General features: G+C 41.2%; 1 protein-coding gene and 2 pseudogenes across 2 annotated transcripts; 2 read left to right on the top strand and 1 right to left on the bottom strand.

Annotated features, from left to right (window-relative positions):
* The window catches only part of LOC137980597 (uncharacterized), a 12,120-nt pseudogene extending 2,065 nt beyond the window's left edge, over window positions 1–10,055 (bottom strand).
* Window positions 4,030–5,388, top strand: LOC137979810 (ryncolin-2-like; annotated as a pseudogene).
* A 1,008-nt stretch (window positions 10,056–11,063) lies between the features above and the next one.
* On the top strand, window positions 11,064–16,557 carry LOC137979143 (microfibril-associated glycoprotein 4-like). Of its 2 annotated transcripts, none has more exons than XM_068826339.1 (4): window positions 11,064–11,342; window positions 13,183–13,436; window positions 13,682–14,062; window positions 16,062–16,557. In XM_068826339.1, the coding sequence occupies exons 2-4, from the start codon at window positions 13,208–13,210 to the stop codon at window positions 16,316–16,318; spliced, it is 867 nt and encodes a 288-aa protein (XP_068682440.1). In that variant the 5' UTR covers window positions 11,064–11,342; window positions 13,183–13,207; the 3' UTR covers window positions 16,319–16,557. The 2 variants fall into 2 exon arrangements, with proteins under 2 accessions (XP_068682440.1, XP_068682439.1); XM_068826338.1 differs by having other exon boundaries at window positions 11,064–11,346.
* The last annotated feature ends 3,443 nt before the right edge of the window (window positions 16,558–20,000 follow it).

Below are 20,000 nucleotides of genomic sequence, written 5' to 3'. Positions count from 1 at the left end.
TTTTTTATTGCCCAACTCTACTGCGCATAATTCCTGGCATCATTGGCGTGCGCATTAGCTCGCGCACACTGATAAAATGGTGGATTTTAATTGACCCCAAGCTTAATCCGTCAAGGAATGGCTATTTTCTCCTGAACGAGTACGGTGACCGCTAATTCTTATTTCATATTTTTGCTGAGAACGATATCTTCATGGATTAGTAAAAATTACTAGTAAAAATCTATGGCCAGTTTTTTGGTAATTTCATAAAAATGTACGGAAGGAGCAGTTACGAGTGAAACAGCCCACATTCAAGTTAAATCTACTCTTATTATATTATATCTATTAACCATAAAATGAGAAGACCAGGCTCTGCGTTCTACTATGGATTACATTCATTTAATCTAGCTAAATTTGTCACTTCCTGTCTCGGTCAGTTGAACGGACTCGTATCGTTTCAGCAACCAATACACTGCGCCAAACAACTTGGAGGTGGTTATTCAGTATAAAAAAACCAGTTTCTTAGGGCCGATCTACACGGTACGATTTTTGTCACATGCGATAACGGCTTAAGACAGGCCCACGACATGATTTACGATTGTTGTGTATGTCAGAAAAAATGTCGTAGCATTTTAAAACATGTTTTAAAACGACGCTGTGACAATCGTAAGTCATGTGTGGGCCTGTCGTGAGCTTGTCGCATGCGACAAAAATCGTACCGTTTAAATCGGCCCTTATTAAGAAGCCACCAAATGGAACAAGTCTATGCCAACAATTTAGTTTGTTTAATACTAGCCTCACATGATATTCAGAAATAACAGTTATGCCCCAATCTCGCAATCCTTTCCCGGGATACTTTAGACCATGAGCCGTCTCTCTCTCTCTAATTTCTATAAACTCAGTAGAACGGACGTGATTCCTTGCGGCGCATATTTTCACGGACCTCTACGGATCCGCAGTCTGGGGCAAGTTAAATGAGCCACCTAACGCGCTGCCGTACTTTTATCTTTCTCGCATATCATGATGAATACTCACAACTAAACTATTGTTCGGGTAACTTAAAACAGTTTATTTCATATTTAAAACATGTCTGGTGTATTCGTCAAAACATCTGGTGTACGCAAAGAAAGACAATTATTTCTTTCTTAAAACCAAACAATTACATTTGCTAATACATTTGTTGTTCCTTTAAGTCATACATTGACATCTCTTCACGCTTTTGGAAAATGTTTGACCCACGCGCTCGCGTCCAGATTTCGCCAATCGGTATCCAAGAGGGAAGATACTCGAAAGATACTTGCTTCCAAATAATCAAACAGTCTCCCGCTCGTGGCAAATACCCCTGATTTCCATTAGCTTCTCCATTTATTTGTATCTTGAACATCGGATTACCTACGCTGGCGTATGACGCCACAATATTTGCGGGAGAAAACCAGACAATTACTTTTGTATATCTTTTGTATAAAGGTCTCTGAAGGTTCATTTATACGGTACAATTTTTGTCGCAGGCGACAAGCTTAGGACATGTCTACAACTCGTTTACGATTGTCGCGTACGCTACAACAATCGTAAGTCATGTCCTAGGCCTGTCGTAAGCTTCATGTCGCATGCGCCAAAAATCGACCGCAACAGGTTTATTTGATATACAAAAATCTGGTTTTATCTACGGAGTTGATAATGTAAATTGGCCACCGTACATAGATTCTAAGGGCCGATTTACATGGTACGATTTTTGTCGCGTGCGAGAACGACTTACGACAGGCCCACAACATGATTTACGATTGTTGTGTACGTCAGAAAAATGTCTTAGCATTTGAAACATGTTTTAAAACGCTACGACAATCGTAAGTCATGTCTTATGGCCTGTCGTGAGCTTGTCGCATGCGACAAAAATCGCACCGTGTAAATCGGCCCTAAAAGCTGACGTTTCGAGCGTTAGCCCTTTGTCACAGCGAATCGAGGAATTGAGGGTTACGTGTAGTTTTTATAGTACAGTAGAAGCTACGCTATTGGTGGTAACATGGCAACGTGAAAAAAGGAATATATTAGTTAAATGAAAAGCGTTCGTTAATACCGTGAGGATTAAGGGTGCCGATTTGGAAGATGAATTGAATTGGGTGTGATGACCGCAACGCCTCTGATTGGTCCGCAACCAACTAACTGCAGTGGGATTACTATATGACTAGCCCCATGAGCGGGCAAGACGAACCAAATCCCGCACTGTGATTGGCTACCCGAGCGGGCAGGATGGAGCTATCTTGCCCGCTGGGGATTTCTCACTTGGTCCCGCAACTTCGTCTCGGTTTTTCTAAGCCGTACTTTTCCTTTAATACAACACAGCGACGAGTAGTTTCTTTCTGTGTTTTTAATCCGACATCAACACTAACTTTGCGCGGGACTGGTACACAAGCTTTCCTAAGGGGGGTACAGTCGCTACAATATGGTCTCGGGTACATGAGACAACCCTCCCCCCGAGTTACCCACTCATTAGTTTAAAAAATTATATCAACCGTTTACATGAGGTGGGCGAGACAACTCGGGGAGGCGAGTTGTCTCGCCTCGGCAGGTATGGTAACCCTGGCAGGCGACACAACTTTGTTCGCATGTAAACTGTTTGGCTCGACCACCCGAGACGAGACAGCAAAATAAAAATCAAAGAAGCAACAATGTAGGAGCTTATACATGTTTCGAAAGAAACGTTTTTTACCGCCATAATTCTCAACGCTGTCAACGGAAAATTCTCGATTCATAAACAGCCTTTATTTAAACTACATATTAATGCTGCGTTAAGATTGTCAGACCATTTGCTAAATGTGAAAACGCAACTATACTTAACAAAAAAGAAAGGCGAATGATGATACGCATTTTTTGAAGATGCGTCTTAAAATACATGCATGATTAAGTAAGGTCAACTTTGTGTCGCTCACGCAATTCTCATATAGACGCTCGGTAAAGTTGTCTCGGGAAGGAGGGCTGTCTCGGGTAAGCGAGACCATATAAACAAGCCCTTAATGTCCGATTTGCCCAACCGTGCTGCGACGCCTATATCAACGAAACAAATCCTACAAATTGATGGCTTGTCACATATCAGACATATTGTCTCCTGCGAACGTAGGTTGGAAATGGTTGAGAAATCTTTTCAATGTGTTTTCGATTCATTGTCTTTTGGAAATTCCGGCTTTAGTCTGTATTTGTTTTTGGCGTGTTTGTGGTGCGGAGTCAACAGAGAAACGTTTGTATTGTGTTTCAATGAAACTGCTGCTGGTCACAAAGCTCGAAAATTATCTTGTTCCAACGCCTCTCTCTCTCGTCCCTCTCCTTTTTTCCTGCAAATTTTAGGGAACGTTTGCTCTTAATATGATTCTCAAACAAACTACGGCCAAAATGATAGAAATTATAAATCTTCAATTTTTATTCCAGCGTAACAGTTCTCCTACTCAACTTAGCAAAATTTAAACGTTCTTCAATGTGGTTTCGAAATTTCTACGCACTCGCCGCACTCTTCACTACTTTTCTGATATATATAGGAAATCTGTTCAGAAGAAATGTCCAACATCTTAGTACGCCTCGAAAGTTAACTTCGAATATTCGAAAAAGTTATACGTTAACCCACCATCCTTCCGAACAGACAATTACCGAAATAATAATTACTCGTTAGGTGCCCATGTTCTTTTGCTAGATAAAACTCATAAAATTTTGATGAACTGTCTTATTGTCAACAGAAAGTTGTCAACTGCCTCGTCTGTGAGTCACTACAATGTGTTGTTATTTGATTGGTAGGAATCGATGATTCAGCATTCCCCAAAATAGAGCTCAGGAGACAAGAAAAATCTAGTTTGGAAAGACTAAATGAACTGAAGCTCAAAAAATCTTAGAGATCATTTTATACTTGCATTTTTGCTTCCATTTTATACAAGAGTTTCCTGAAAGCATCAGTGCATAATGGCATTCCAGCTAGCTCTGCTTTTCACTGGGATTCTTGTTGGGACATTTGCCAAAACGTCTGTGCATCCAACAAAAAACCCTGGCATGAGTAAACCCTAGTGTAACATGAACAACAACTTTTACGCCGGACCACACTGCTGTAAGAAGATCGAGCAGCAACTCACTGAAATCAAAGAAGCGATCGTTGCGCTCAAAACAAAACAAACTTGCGGCTCTTATGACAAAGGTTGGCAATTATAAATTTTTTTAAATACTTTGTTCACTTCTCTGACATTAGTGGTTCAAGTTTTCCCATCTGTTCCCTCGCAAAAAGCACTCAAATTGAGCTCAATCAATTGCTTCTAAAACATTTGCATGCCAGATGTGTATAGTAATTTCCTATATGACGTCCATTCTTATTACTTTTTAGAGGCTAGAAATAAGAATGAAACCAAAACTTAACTGACAGAAATTCATTCTGCTTCTGTAATTTTCAGTCTTAAAGAACTGCGCCGATGTTTACAATTCTGGCGAAAAGATCAGTGGTGTTTACAAAATCGATTCCGATGGTTTGGGAGAATTTGAAGTGTACTGTGATCACAAAACGGCTGGCGGAGGGTGGACGGTCTTTCAAAAAAGACAAGACGGCTCCGTAGATTTTTTCCGCACTTGGGACGCCTACAAACGAGGCTTTGGTAATCTAAATGGAGAGTTTTGGCTTGGACTGGACAAGATTCACCGCCTGACTGTAAGTAGCAGCAGCAAGCTTCGTGTGGACTTGGAAGACATTCATGGAAATAAAGCATTTGCTGAGTACACTTCAGTTACTGTGGCAAGCGAGCGAGCAAAATACCAGCTGAGTTTGGGGAAATATTCAGGTTTGAAAATTCTGGTGATTAACAACCCTGTGTTAAGATAGACACACTTTCTTATTTCAACTAGGTGCAGTCTGTCTTTAACTGATAGAAATTCTACTGTGAGAGCTTTATCTCGCTTTGACTGACAGAATAAGTTGTATATGTAAGCCAGTAAGTTAGCTAAAAAACAAGAACACAGCAAACTGAAAAACCTGGTAATCATTTCACTCGTGTGGTGATAAACACGTTACATCGATTTCATGTCGTTGACAAACAATCTCAAGTGGGTCTTAAGAATTTTTAGCATTTTAAAAAAGTTTTAAAACTGCTTCTTATGTTGATTATTTAATTCGTTTTATTTTCATTCAGGCACTGCAGATAATTCCCTTGCCTATCACCGCGGCCAAGCGTTTAGCACCAAGGATCGCGATAACGACATCGACGATTCACGCAACTGTACGTCAGACTATAAAGGTGTCTGGTGTACAAGAATTCTCACTACTCCAACCTGAATGGTCTGTATCTTAATGGCAAGACCGATACGAGGGAAATGACCTGGCATAATTGGAAAAATAGTTACTACTCTGTCAAGCGGTCTGAGATGAAAATACGACCACAGAACTTTTAAGCCTCTGTGTCATTTGTATCCGTGACATGCCCGTTACTATCAAATGCTAACCAGGGGATGGATCTTATTGGTCATCAATGAATTGAACTGCTTAACTCGCACAACTGTGTAAAATACTCACTAGGTTTCACAACAAGAAATTTCTTGCGATTACATATTAGTAGCATACCACGCATGTTATCATCCGGTAGATTTAGATATATCAGTACGTACTTGCTTAGTTTCACAGAAGCAGTAAGCTGGGAATGCTTTAATAAAGTTCGCTCATGATGACCAATGATAAGTGTTCTTCTTTTTTTCCTTTTCTGCATGATACTGTTCATCCTTTTATTTTTCAAGAAAGAAAAGTAAAAATTGCCTTCTCTCAACAATTCACTAGCCTGCGTAGCATGGCGGTTTTTTGTCGAGCTGGGCGCACGAGCGGCGAAGACGCGAAAATCGCGCGCGAAGCACGCGAGAACGCGCGGCGAAGCCGCGAGAAAATTAAAAACCGCCTGCCCGCATTCGAGGGGTTTTTGACTGCCGCCCCCTTCACATCATTTTGACACCAGCGGTGACAACTTGTCTGGTTTCAATTTCCCCAGCCAATCATAGGCTTGATAGTAATATGAAACTTCACGAAAGTGTGGCGCGTTTGGCAAGAAATCAAAACAAATCCTCATGCTCTCTCGTCTTTTTCGATGGCTACGAAGGGCGATACGCCGAAAAAGCCTGCCAATGTTGAACGGGCTATTTCAAGCGTCAATGATAATTGTAGATTGTGTTGTTGTCCGCTAAAGATTAAATACGGAGAATTAAAAAAAATTCGTATATTTCAACGAAAAACCTTTTCAAGGTCTCGAAGCGCGAAGGATGCATACAAGGTCTGACTTTGGCAGAACTCTGTTCACATATTGGACTGGAAATTGAAAAATCAGACACGTTCTCTGATCGAGTATGTCATGCCTGTGGTAGGAAAATACGGAACGCATTTGATTTCCATACCTTCATCGCCTCAAACTTGAAAAGAGAGAAGGATAACTCGGCTGTGATGGAAGTTGATGACCATTCTGGTAGATTCAAGCGGCTTTTGCCAACAACTATTTCATCGCCAGATAGAAGTCCTCAAGCCAGAAAAGGGAAAAAAGCAACTGGACACTTCCTTCAAAGTGGGTGCTCTGGGTTCAAGTCCTGTCCAGTTGCTTCATTTACTTTTTTTTTCTTTTTATTTGCTACCAGAAATCCTGTGACAGAGTAACCTAAATGGAGGATTATGCTTCATTTGGAGCAAACTGACAATGAAGGATACCCCTTCATTTGAGGAAGAAATCGTGTTGATCAATTTACACTTGTAGTTGGGGAGGGGGCCTATCTCGCGCCAATTCCGCTCTACCTTCAAAATGGCGGACTTGCGTTTAAAACATTTAGTCTTTAAACAAGCCTTTGCTGTCAAAAAATGTCGGCTCTGCACGCTCTTCAGCTTTTAGCTTTCAAATCCCTATCCTTTATTACAACTTCATTAGACGTTACTCGTGTTTTTATGGTTGAACTGGATTACTGGAACGAGCATGAAGATAAATCATTCATCCCATCACATTATCCTCAATTTGCTGATTAATGTAGCACAACCGCCAAATTTCGAATATGCACCAATAAAAATGTGCTATCTTCATTGATGCTAAAGATTAAACCGCTCCTGGACCTTCTCGGCAACCATTTTAGCAATGGACAAAGACGAGGTTGCCCCGGGAGATGGAGCATTTCTGACATGCAGCACTCGGCTTTCGATGTCCCCTACTCCTCCGTCGAACACAAAGTCTTCCACTAAATTTCCTTCAATTCAAGGTCCATGGCCTGTGCACGAACACTTGCAGGGCCCCTGGTTGGTTGATAAAAACATGCAGAATCGTAAGTAAATGGAGCCAAGATAAAATAAGAGGGGAGAGTGCATCCCCCTTACATACCCTTTTCCATAGGTTGTATGTCTCAAGTTGTTTTTAGATCGACTCGCACGCTGTACATATCCCAAGGGGATAAGGCAGCAACCAATCATACGGCAGGATTGTGTTCTCTGAGCGTGAGCTATCACAGGCAGCCCAAGCTCTCTTTATGATCCACACAAGGAGCACAATATAGCGTCGAATTATAAGGGTTTGTATGGGATATTCTACAAGATATCCATGGAGGTAGTTAAAAGCGGAAATATTCAATACAAATGGTTTACCTTATTCCATACGTGTGTTGTTTGCTCCTTGTGTCGTTATTTTACCGATTTAACTTGATTTAAGCGATTTTTTTGAAACCTGGTTTCTTTATTCAAAGAAAACCAGGTTTCATAAATCGCCAGTCCTTAGGTCAAATTCGGGCAGGACCAAACAAGCGCAAGTGCTTCCTTTTCAGTCTGACTGTACCGGCGTTCAGTGTTATTAAGACTTCTACTGGCATAACATACTGCACGGCGTTCCCCGTCTACCTCCTGAACCAAAACCGCACCAAGTCCCACTGGGCTGGCGTCTGCTATGACTTCTGTGGGTGCTTCCCGGTCAAAGTAAGCCATGCCATGTCTTCTTTCAGCGTGTTGAAAGCCTCCTCTTGTGCCTTACCCCATAGAAACTTCTCATCCTTTCGACATAGTACTCGCAGAGGTTCTCCCTTGGTCGCAAAATCAAGAATAAATCTCGAGCTAAATCCCACAAGACCCAGGAAATTTCTCACTTCGGAGGCCGACGACGAACGGGTTGCTTCTTTTACTGCCCGCACCTTTTCCTTGGTAGGCCCGATGCCGTGCTCCGAAAGGAGAATGCCCATGAAAAGTACTTTACCCATTCCAAAGGTACACTTCTCGCCATTCAAGGAAAGATTCTTTTCTTCCAGCCTAGCTAACAGCTTGTGTAAGCTCTGGTCATGCTCCACAACTGTCTTTCCGTGAACAATCACATCATCAGCGAGGAACAAACCTTCATGTGTTACAAAGGTGGTAATGTCCCTGGAATCTGCATGCAGCTCCACCTGGTGAAAATCATGACGCAGATCTAGCTTCGAAAAGACAGTACTGCCATTTAGTTCTTCTAGTACTTCATCAACAGTAAGTATCGGACGCCGTTCGCGCATAGTGGCCTCATTTGCGCGACGCATGTCCACACAAAGTCTTATCTCACCTCACGGCTTGGGTGCTACGACAACCGGACTAGCCCATGTAGTGGGGCCTTCCTCTCTCTCAATGATATCCCCCTCTAACAGTTCATCGATCTTGGCTTTCTATTTGTCTCGACGCGCAAACGGAACTCGCCTTAACTTTTGTGCCACAGGCGGTACATTGGGGTCAACATGCAGTTTCAACTCAAAGTCTTTTAGTTTGCCAACTCCTGTGAACACTTTAGGGTACTGAGCTTTGAGCTGGTTGGCAAAGTCACTCTTGACTCATTACAACTTCCGCCAATGGGACTGACCTTTGGACCAATGTGGAGAACACCTAGCTCCTTGGCCGTAGCATTCCCCAATATGCAACGCCCACACTTAACTACAACAAAATTGGAAGTTACCTTAGCATTTCCCACCGAAATTTCCTCTTTGAACTGGCCAATGACCTCAATTTCTCTGCCCCCATAGCCAAACAATTTCCTTGAACAATGTTCGAGGTTCCCCTTGAAACCAGCATTCTTCAATTTCTGAAAATCATTTTCCCCCATCAAATTGCTCACAGACCCTGAGTCAATCAAAACTTCCTGAACAATTCCATCAATACTCACATTCATCGTCGGTACGTGACGTGCGGTCGACACTTTGCAAAGACCCTCCTCATTTTCTTCCATCACAGTAAACAACGCAAAGGCGGGGTTTTCTTCTTCTTGACTGCTACCCGCCAAATAATCTTCCACTTGGTTTGTCTGTCTACTGAACGCCTTACGATTGCCACGGGTGCTCTTTGGATGAAGGCCTCTTCCTGTCTTAGGTGCATTTCGGTCGAGGTTTCTGCAGCACACTGCAAAATGGCCATACACTGAGCAGCTGGAACTCTTCCTACCTTTCGCTGGACAGCACGGATCCCGTGAGAAATGTCCTGCCTTTTCGCAGCTGAAGCACGTTTTCACTGACTGATCATTTGTCTTATCCTCCTTTCGTCCGACTGCGTTTACGTCCGATACACCCGCCATGTGCTTCACTTGTTGTCCCGCCGCTTCCGAAGCTCTTGTTTTCTCCAAAACTTGCTATAAAGTAATGTTTCTGGTCTCCAACAGCTTCTTTTTCAATCCTATGTCGGGCAGCTTTTCAATTAACTGATCTCGTAGGTTGTCATCGAGAGCATCACCAAAACTACAATACCTTGCCTGTCGACGGAGACGCACAACAAATTTATCAACTGGTTCGCCATCCGTCGGCGCCAACTGCCGGAAAACGTGGCGCTCAAATGGAATATTTTCGTCAGAGCGAAAATGATGATCAAGCTTCCTCATACAGACTGCATAGGGATCTTGATTACCCGCCGGATCGGGGTCGACAAGATCTTCGAAAATATCCTTTACCTCCATTCCTGCATAGTGCAGAAGCTGTGAAGTTTTCTTCCTCGCGTTGTCTAAGCCTTTTCCTTCAGCGTAATACTCGAATGCTCGTTTCCACTTCTTCCAGTTGCTTGCCACTTATGATGAAGATCCCGATAGATCTAGCGTTGGAAGGGCTCTCTCAGCCATTGAGGCAAATCCTCGTCGCAAATGTAGTGTTTGTAATCGAAATAAAACGACAGGAAGTCGGTAATCCAAGCACAACAGCCTTTTTAATCAACAACAACGTATCACTGTGGTTTCCCGGATATAGGCTACTTCCCAGTACACCACATGTATGATGTACGAGTATGATTTAACACAAAGATGGCCTTTCGGCAAAGCAACATACCTGTATCCCAATGCATCTATCAAGTCTGAGAAGTTTACATCTGTGAGTTTGTATCCTTCCCTTGCGAAAGCCAATACTGCATTGGGGCCAAGCCAAACGCTGCCATCAAAACGCGGGGTGAAATGGACCCCAAGAAAAGGAAAGTTAGGCTCTGGAACCTAGCGTGAGGAGAAGCAAGGTAAGTAATTTACACTTCAGGAGATTCCTTGGTAACAGAAGTTAATATAAAGTTTCGTCCAAGGGCCGGCTGTTACCAAAAAGAGAGGCAAGTATTAAATGTCTGTTTCCTCAGTGTAGTTTAATATGATATATAATGGCCGTGTCTGAGAAGCTTAAGGTGATTCCCTGGTTTTTCATTGCGCAACTCTACTGCGCATAATTTCTGGCGTCATTGGCGCGCGCATTCAGTCGTGCACATTAATAAATGGAGGATTTTTATTAACGCCAAGGTTAACCCGTCAAGGAATGACTATTTTTTTCCCTGAACGAGTACGGTGACCCCCATTTTTTATTTCATATTTTTGCTGAGAACGGTGTCTTCGTGGAATAGTAAAACCAAGGATTAAAGTTTACAGGAAGCCAGCCAAAACGAAAAAAAACTTTACATCAGTATCACCTCGTATGTATCATTGTCCTCAACACTTTCGTGAAAAGTCCATAACTCACAAATGTCAATCTCTCGTGTTTATCATTGGCCCACCAGCTTACGGTATTATCTAAATTTAAAATACTACTCTAGCCAAATATTGAATGAACAATGAGATTGAGTCCGATGACCGCAACGCACTCGAATTGGTCCGAAACCAACTAACTGCAGTGGGATTCCACGAGCTAAATGCAACATCTTGAATCGGGCTCTGAACGCCATCCTGACGTGTTTCTTGACCTTATTCTGTACTTGATCGAAAACGAAAACAAAACTCTACACTGACGAACAATCGAACTTGAATAATAATTATTATTGGCCTAACAATACTAAAAACTTAACCACTCAATGTCCGATTTTCCCAACCGTGTGACGACGCCTATATCAAAGAAACAAGTCCTACACATTGATGGCTCGTTAAACATTGGCTCTTGCAAACGTAGGTAGGAAATGGTTGAGAAATCTTTTCAATTTGTTTTCGATTCATTGTCTTTTGATAATTCCGGCTTTAGTCTGTATTTGTTTTTGGCGTGTTTGTTATCCGGAATTAACACAAGAACTTTAGCATTCAAATTTGCGTTTCAATGAAACTGCTACTTGTCACAAAAGCTTAAAAACTCTCTTCTTCCAACGCCTCTCCATCTCCACTCCCTTTCTTTTAAGAAGTTGTTTGGTATCTGCAGATAACTGGCAAAACTTCAGCTAAAACCAAACTTGCTTCTTTCATCTTTAGCGTTATGCAAATTTGTGCTTGACGTTAGCAGTGTTCTCTTTGTGTTTAGAATCGTATGAGCGATCTTTCTTCTCGACCACTTACGCAGTCCATTATAAGTCCGATTTAGTAATCCATACACCCGGTCTATCGAGAAGTCCATGGATTAGGGCTCGGTGAAATACACAGACAACACATCCAAGCTTACTATACACATATGCTTCACAAAAAGAAGATCGACAACGAAGATAAATATCTGACCTGAACATTTCTTCACTCGGCTTTACTCTGGTTAAAAATGGTAATTATTTTGTCAACTGTTAGACTATTTCCCGAGGTCAGCAAAGCTCTTCAAAAATAGCAAATGAAGGCAAGCTTCAATGGCAAACATGTCAGGCTCCTCCTTGTCAACGAAAAGTCATCTACTTGCGCCGCGGCTTCGTTTCCCTGTTTTATAAATTGGTCCATAGCTCTATGGCTGCATAAGACCTGAAATCAATATGTTTTTTTTTTAATTTTAGTCAACAGCAAATCTCAGCTCGAGGGTTTCCACGAGGGACAAGCTTTTCGAAGCTTTTGTTAATGATCTCTGATAAACATGCTTATTCCGAAGCACGGACCCATCAATCAAAGATGAAAATAAAGCCGCACGACAAATTGATTATTCCATCATTCCGTACGAGGTTTTCTCTTCGTGGCACCAACGGCCGCTTGTCTTAAAATTTGTCGGAATTAGGTAAAATGGTTTCCACAATGTTTTAAAAGCTCGTTTAGTGACTTTGAAGCTGTCCTTCAAAATATTTATCGGTTTGTATGTTCTAGGGGAATTTCAGTCACCCGGGTTCAGTCAAGTCTGTAGTAATTACTTCTTCCGACAGTTCTAGCATCCGTGACGGGTCTGATTAAAAAAAACATATTAACATTACGTTGTCATGCTTTTTCCCCGAAAGTTTTAAGGGACGTTTGCTTAAGATACGATTCTCAAACAAACTCTGGCCAAAATGATAGAAGTTATGAAAAATCTTCAAATTTTATTCCAATGTCACAGTTGACTCTTGCTCAACTCACTAGCGTTCTTCAATGTGGTTTCGAAATTTCTACGCACTCTTCACACTCTTCACTACTTTTCCGAAAAGGAAAATAGGAAATCTGTTGAGAAAAGTGTCCAAAATCTTGGTGCGCCTCAAAAGTCTGAGTTCGAATTTTCGAATGCTAACCCACCTTCTTCCGAACAGATATTTACCTAAATTACTCGTAAAGTGCCCTGTTATTTCACTGGATAAATCTTCTCATAAAATATTGAGAAACTGTCTTCTTGTCAAAAGAAAGTTGTCTACTACCTCGTGACATTGTCTTCTACTTGTCAAAAAAAACTTGTCTACTGGTCGTACTGCCTCGAGTTACCGCTATAATGTGTTTCTATTTGATTGGTAGGAATCGATGATTCAGCATTCCCAAAATAGAGCGTAGGAGACAAGAAAAATCTAGTTTGGAAAGACCAAATAAACTGGAACACAAGTCTTAAAAATCATTTTATACTTGCATTTTTTCTTCCATTTCATACAAGAGTTTCCTGAAAGCATCAGTGCATAATGGCATTCCAGCTTGCTCTGCTTTTTACTGGGATTCTTGTTGGGACAACTGCCAAAACGTCTGTGCAACCAACAAAAAACCCTGGCATGAGTAAACCCCAGTGTAACGTGAATAACAACTTTTACGCCGGACCACACTGTTGTAAGAAGATCGAGCAGCAACTCACTGAAATCAAAGAAGCGATCGCTGCGCTCAAAACAAACCAAACTGGCGGCACTTATGACAAAGGTTTGCAGTTATAAATTTTAAATTCTTTGTTCACTTCTCAGACAATAGTGGTTCAAGTTTTTCCATCTAATCCCTTGCAGAAAGCACTCAGATTTAGGTCAATCAATTGCCTCTAAAACATTTGCATGCCGGATATGTATAGTAGTATTTTCCTCTATTACGCCCATTCTTACTTTTTAGAGGCTCCAAATAAGAATGAAACCAAAACTTAACTGACAAATTCATTCTGCTTCTGTAATTTTCAGTCTTCAAGAACTGCGCCGATGTTTACAATTCTGGCGAAAAGATCAGTGGTGTGTACAAAATCGACCCCGATGGTTTGGGAGAATTTGAAGTGTACTGTGATCACAAAACGGCTGGCGGAGGGTGGACGGTCTTTCAAAAAAGACAAGACGGCTCCGTAGATTTCTTTCGCGCGTGGGACGCCTACAAACGAGGCTTTGGTAATCTAAATGGAGAGTTTTGGCTTGGACTGGACAAGATTCACCGCCTGACTGTAAGCAGCAGCAACAAGCTTCGCGTGGACTTGGAAGACATTCATGGAAATACAGCATTTGCTGAGTACACTTCAGTTACTGTGGCAAGCGAGCGAGCAAAATACCAGCTGAGTTTGGGAAAATATTCAGGTTTGAAAATTCTGGTGATTAACAACCCTGTGTTAATTAAGATAGACACACTTCCTCATTTCAACTAGGTGTAGTCTGTCTCTAACTGATAGAAATTCTACTGTGATGTCAGAGACTTTTATCTCGCTTTGACTGACACAATAAGTTGTATATGTAAGCCAGTGACTTAGCCTAAACACGGCAAACTGAAAAACCTGTTAAGCATTTTACTCGTGTGGTGATAAACACGTTACATCGATTTCATGTCGGTGACAAGTACAGACAACAAACAATCTCAAGTGCGTCTTAACAATTTTGATCATGACTAAAACACCACACGAGTACATACGGGTAACATACGAGTAACATACGAGTAACATACGGAACATACGGACACATACGACTAACATACGAGTAACATACGGATACATACAACTAACATACGGATACATACGACTAACATACTGATACATACGAGTAAAAAAATACGAAAATATACGAGTAAAATTCATACCAGTAAATGTTTATGCAAAGTAACGACAACTTAAGTAAAATATTACGCATTACTTCCCCGACTAAGGAAAGTTTACGTTACAAGAGCAAAGATATTTGATATTAAACTGGTGGCCTGGGGTCATGCCTGGTAATCTGATGTGCGCAAAAAATAGCCTGTCGCGCAGTGGATGGTCTTCACGCGTTCGATCTTTACCGTGCACTGAACAGATTGAAGAGCGTAATAATCAATTGTCTGACATACAGAGTAAAGACAAAATGTTTTGTTCTATTGCCTAGTTTTGCAGGTTTAGTGAAACTTTAATTGCCAATCAATACAACAGGGTTTACATACCGTCAATAAATATTTAGTTATTTAGTGATGCAAGGAACGTTTCATTATTTCTTGAATTGTTAAGAGCTTTTGACGGCTTTAATAGCTTTGTAATTCGTGATATCTTGATGCGAAAAATACATACCCCTTGGACCTCTGATATGAAGTGTGTGTGAGTGAGTGTGTTGTAGTGGAAGCATGGGACTTGAAGCGTGACGTGAAAAATGAAAAAGGACTGGAGAGAGTGAGGTTCGCTTTTTTGCTTCTCGTTCTTGTTATCGTGTTGTGACATCGGATTATTCTCATCAAAGGATTTAGGACTTAAATACAAAGTTGTGTTACAATTGTCTCGTCTCTGTCAACTTGCTAATTTCCCCGCGAGCACAATTACAGTGTGGGTGGGGGGGGGGGGGGGGAGGAACGGGGGGTATTGATGACACCCCCTCAGGGTTTTGTAAATGAGGTGAGAAAGGGTTGGATGCCACCCCCTCAAATTTTACAAATTTTGGAAAGGAGATTTACTCTGTTCCTGAAACTTTAAGCAGCTGTTCGTTTATTGCTTGCGCATTTTTTAATGTGTCAACTGTTCCCAAAATTCGACATTTTAAACATAATTCTTCTCCATTTTTACATGTACATGGTTACATTTAAGCTTTCTGGCTTGATTTCGCACCGATTTTTTTGCCATTAAAAAAGGCAACTAAGGTGAAATAGTGAAATCAAGATGGCGGATCTGCTGACGTCATACGGCGTCAGCGACATCCAAAATATATTGTCATCTTGCAGCGCAAGATAAGGGTTTTGCACTCCATGTGAATTTATTTTGCTGTGACTAAATGTAACGAAAGCCTTGGGGGGGGGGGGGGGGGAACGTGTTTGCTGACGTGCAAAAATGCTTGCAAGGCTTATAATTAGAGCTTAGTTTATGAGAAAAACACTCGTATTACTCGTATGTATTGGTATGTATCCGTATGTTAGTCGTATGTATCCGTGCGTTAGTCGTATGTTAGTCGTATGTTAGTCGTATGTATTCGTATGTATCCGTATGTTCCGTATGTTACTCGTATGTTACTGGTATGTTACCCGTATGTACTCGTGTGGTGTTTTAGTCATGATCAACAATTTTTAGCATTTTAAAAAAGTTTTAAAACTGCTTCTTATTTTGATTATTTAATTCGTTTTATTTTCATTCAGGCACTGCAGGTGATTCCCTTGGCTATCACCGTGGCCATGCGTTTACCACCAAGGATCGCGATAATGATAACTATTCAGGCAACTGTGCGTTAGCAAATAAAGGTGCCTGGTGGTACAAGATTTGTTACTCCTCCAACCTGAATGGTCTGTATCTTAATGGAAAGACCGATGCAATTGGAATGACCTGGTATCATTGGAAAAATAGTTACTACTCTGTCAAGCGGTCTGAGATGAAAATACGACCACAGAACTTTTAAGCCTCTGTGTTATTTGTATCCGTGACATTCCCGTTATTATCAGTTGCTAACCAGGGGATGGATCTTATTGGTCATCAATGAATCGAACTGCTTAACTCGCACAACTGTGTAAAACACTCAACAGGTTTCACAACAAGAAATTTCTTGTGATTACATATTAGTAGCATACCGCGCATGTTATCATCCGGTAGATTTAGATATATCAGTACGTACTTGCTTAGTTTCACAGAAGCAGTAAGCTGGGAATGCTTTAATAAAGTTGGCTAATGATGACCAATGATAAATGTTCTTCTTTTTTTCCTTGTCTGCATGATAGTGTTCATCCTTTTATTTTTCAAGAAAGAAAAGTAAATTGCCTTCTCTCAACAATTTACTGCCTTTTTGCTCTCACAAGCCCCTTCCACAGAAAAACCTAAAGCAGCAACAATTTCAAAAAAGAGAATATTGAAAGATATTAAGCTACCCCTTTACTTTGGATGACACTAAAATTTTCAATTGTCTGGTTAAATGGAAATTGTACACCTGATATTTGTTCGTCATTGGTAACTGGGTGACTATAACACTTGCGGATAAATTTTGCAACTGCCTCACTTCACTTCCCTAATATCTCTAAATTAATTCCTATTGGATCCAGATGCAGGACCTCCGTGAAAACCACTTCCGGGTGAGTGGAGCTTCCTGGGTAAATATCTCGAATTATTAAATTATTTTTTTAATTAAAAGCCAGTTACAGAAATTGATAAGGTAACTATTGATGGTAATGTTGTATTCTGACTGTGACAAAGGGATATGATGGTTTCTGGGTCGGACTCAAGAGTCAGAATACACTGCGAGCAGTCTCTTTAAATCAGTCGAGCAGCCACCTTTTCTCGGGTGGACGAGTTTTGTTAAACACGATCTCTTCCTCAAATAGAGGATTATCCATTATTGTCAGTTTGTCTTAAATGAAGTATTATCCTCCATTTGGGTCACTCTGTCCCAAGACTTGTGGTATGAAAAAGAAAAGAAAAAAGTAAAAGCAGCCCCTGGGCATGATTTGAACCTGGAGCATCCACTTTGAAGCTGCTTTACCACATTTATCACATGACTTTAAATGGGGAGCCGAGATCCATTTTTTGTAGCTTCATGGGTAGAGCATAACAAAAGAGGTTAGGCGCTCCAATTTGTACCTTTGAATTTGTCTGTTGGCAGGCAACCATCACATGAACTTGTTAAGCGTACAATACGCAATCACTAAGAAAGAAAGGTATATTAGTTGAATTGCCGCTTATTGACAAAAGATAGAGGTGATCTTCGAACTGATCGGGAAAATTTGAGCAAACTGTCCAGATAAGTGCGAAGGTCACTTCTATCATTCGTCTATAACCTGCAATTTAACTTTAAAATTTATTATTTATTAGTCCTTTCGCGAGAACAAATGCGTCTAACAAAGTGCGAGGATCACTTCTATCTTACTTCATCACTATCTTTGGATCCCTCTAATAATGATCCAGGGATAAACGGGAAAAAAATCCGAGTCATTAATTAAGATACTGTTTCACTCAAAGACAACAAGAGCAGTAGTCCAATTCATTTGCTAGAAGCCTTAAGCATACTACCTTCCATTCCACACCAAAAATTTACAATTTGTGTTTCAAGAATTTAAATACCGACTTTTTGCTTAACGAGTACGATTCGTGGTAGTATGGTATTGGTTTCTAGCAACCCAGTAAATCACATACATCTAAGGCTACTACATTAACAAGTAATTACACTGACTTCTAAAAATTGAAATATAGAGATAATAGTTTTGTTAAATTCGTCACAATGTATCAGCGATAAAAGCTCTTCCACACTAAAGAACAACCAGGCATGGAGGCCAAAAAGTATTAAATCCACCTTACTACCCTTTTCTGCTTATAGCCTGCAGTGCTGGCGTCTTTTGATGGGGATCGTAGGATAACGCCGCCATGTTGGATAGTAAAAAGTGTTGGAGAGCTGGGGAGAGTGAAAAAATGTTCTAGGGAAGAGGACGATCAATTCAACCAAGTCTGTCCTTCAATTGAAGGATTATTCTTAATTGTCAATTTCTTCCAAATTCAGTATTCTCCTCATCCATGTTACGCATTATGACATCATTATGCGTTTCCTTTGTGTGCATGCGCAATAAACCGACCTTTGAAGACTATTGTTATGTAAATGAAGACAGGCTATATAACACCGAGTGAATACCACGAGCACCCTCTTCTTTTCTCGTGCAGTTCGAAGCAGGTAAACTACTCTGAAGATATTTTTTAATTTTATCGTGTTCTCTGATACTTTGCCATTTCCAAGCTTTAGATATGGAAGGACATTAGGTCGACGACGATGTCGATCTTTCAAACGATGAAGAGGTGCCTCCCGATCTTTCGACAAAAGAGCCTAAAACAAGCGTCACCACAGCTCAAGTGGAAGAGTTAGGACAAGCTTTGGGGTTTTCACAGCTCCACAGATCCTTGGAAAAGATCTCAACGTTCCAAGAGAGGACGTTCAACGAGGACTCGGATGTTTTGGAGCAAATTTCTGATAAAGAAACGACTTCATATTCTAAGCGCAAGACCTCTAACTCAACGCCTGAACGGCCATCGAAGCGCCGAAAGTCTGAGCAGTGTAACTCAGCAACTCAAAAGTCTGAGCAGTGTTCCTAAGCAAAGAAAAAGACGGAGTAGAATGACTCGTCTTCTCACCCCACCGTTAACGATCTTTTAGAATCCTCCGATGAATCCTTGATGAAGATCAAACGGACGAGTCAACAGAGGATTAGGGAATTTCAACATCCATTTTCAATGGTGATGAATGTCTTGACCCAATGGTGTCAGATATATTGGCCAAAAGAATTAATGAGGCTTTTTCCAAGAAGCCCATTGAGAACAAATTCAAAGCGTTAGCTGAAAAGTATTGCTCCCCAGAGAACTGTAATTTGTTAACAGTACCAGGGGTTAATCCAGGAACCTGGAATGATCTCCCTAGGGCATCAAGAAAGCTTGATGTCGGGCCACAGGAAGCTCAAAAATCAACAGTCCACGCGGCTCAGGCAATTACCGTTTAGCCGTTGAATCTCTAATTAAATGCAAGAAAGTAAAGACAGAGTTGGACCAGAAAGTATTGCTCGACTACCTGTGCGACTCTTTGTCTTTCATCGGCAATGCTTCTTTTCAAGTCTCACTGAAACGCACTGACCTCCTAAAGCCCGATTTATCAAAGAATTTTTGCTCTCTCTGTTCGCCGTCTACACCTCTGTCTCGCTTTCTTTTTGGAGATGCGTTAAGCAAAAGTGTAGAGGACATCACGAAAGCCAACAAGATCATGGCCAAAGTTATGCCCAAGAAAGGGAAAACAAACGTCCTTTTTTACGGGACCGCTCGACCGCATCACGCCGCACTGAGGTCGTTACAACTACAGCAACAACAAGAGAGAGTTCTCCCGAGGGAAGCCAAGTCGCTACGACAAGGGCAAGGAGAACAAAGCGTAAATGTAAGTTACGCCGGTAATTTAGCCAACTTTGTTGAGAACTGGCGTCAAATCACCTCTGATCCTTGGATCCTACAGTGTGTTGAAGGTTATCACCTCGAATTCGAGAGTGAACCTTGTCAACCTGTGTTGCCCTCTCAAGCAAATTTTTCTAAAGGCCAGCGTCAAGCTATTTACAAAGAGGTTTTAAAGT

This window comes from Montipora foliosa, chromosome 12 (assembly GCF_036669935.1).
Source record: "Montipora foliosa isolate CH-2021 chromosome 12, ASM3666993v2, whole genome shotgun sequence".
NCBI lineage: Eukaryota > Metazoa > Cnidaria > Anthozoa > Scleractinia > Acroporidae > Montipora > Montipora foliosa.
The sequence above is the reverse complement of the archived record's forward strand: the minus strand, read 5'-3'. Positions and strand labels throughout refer to the sequence as shown.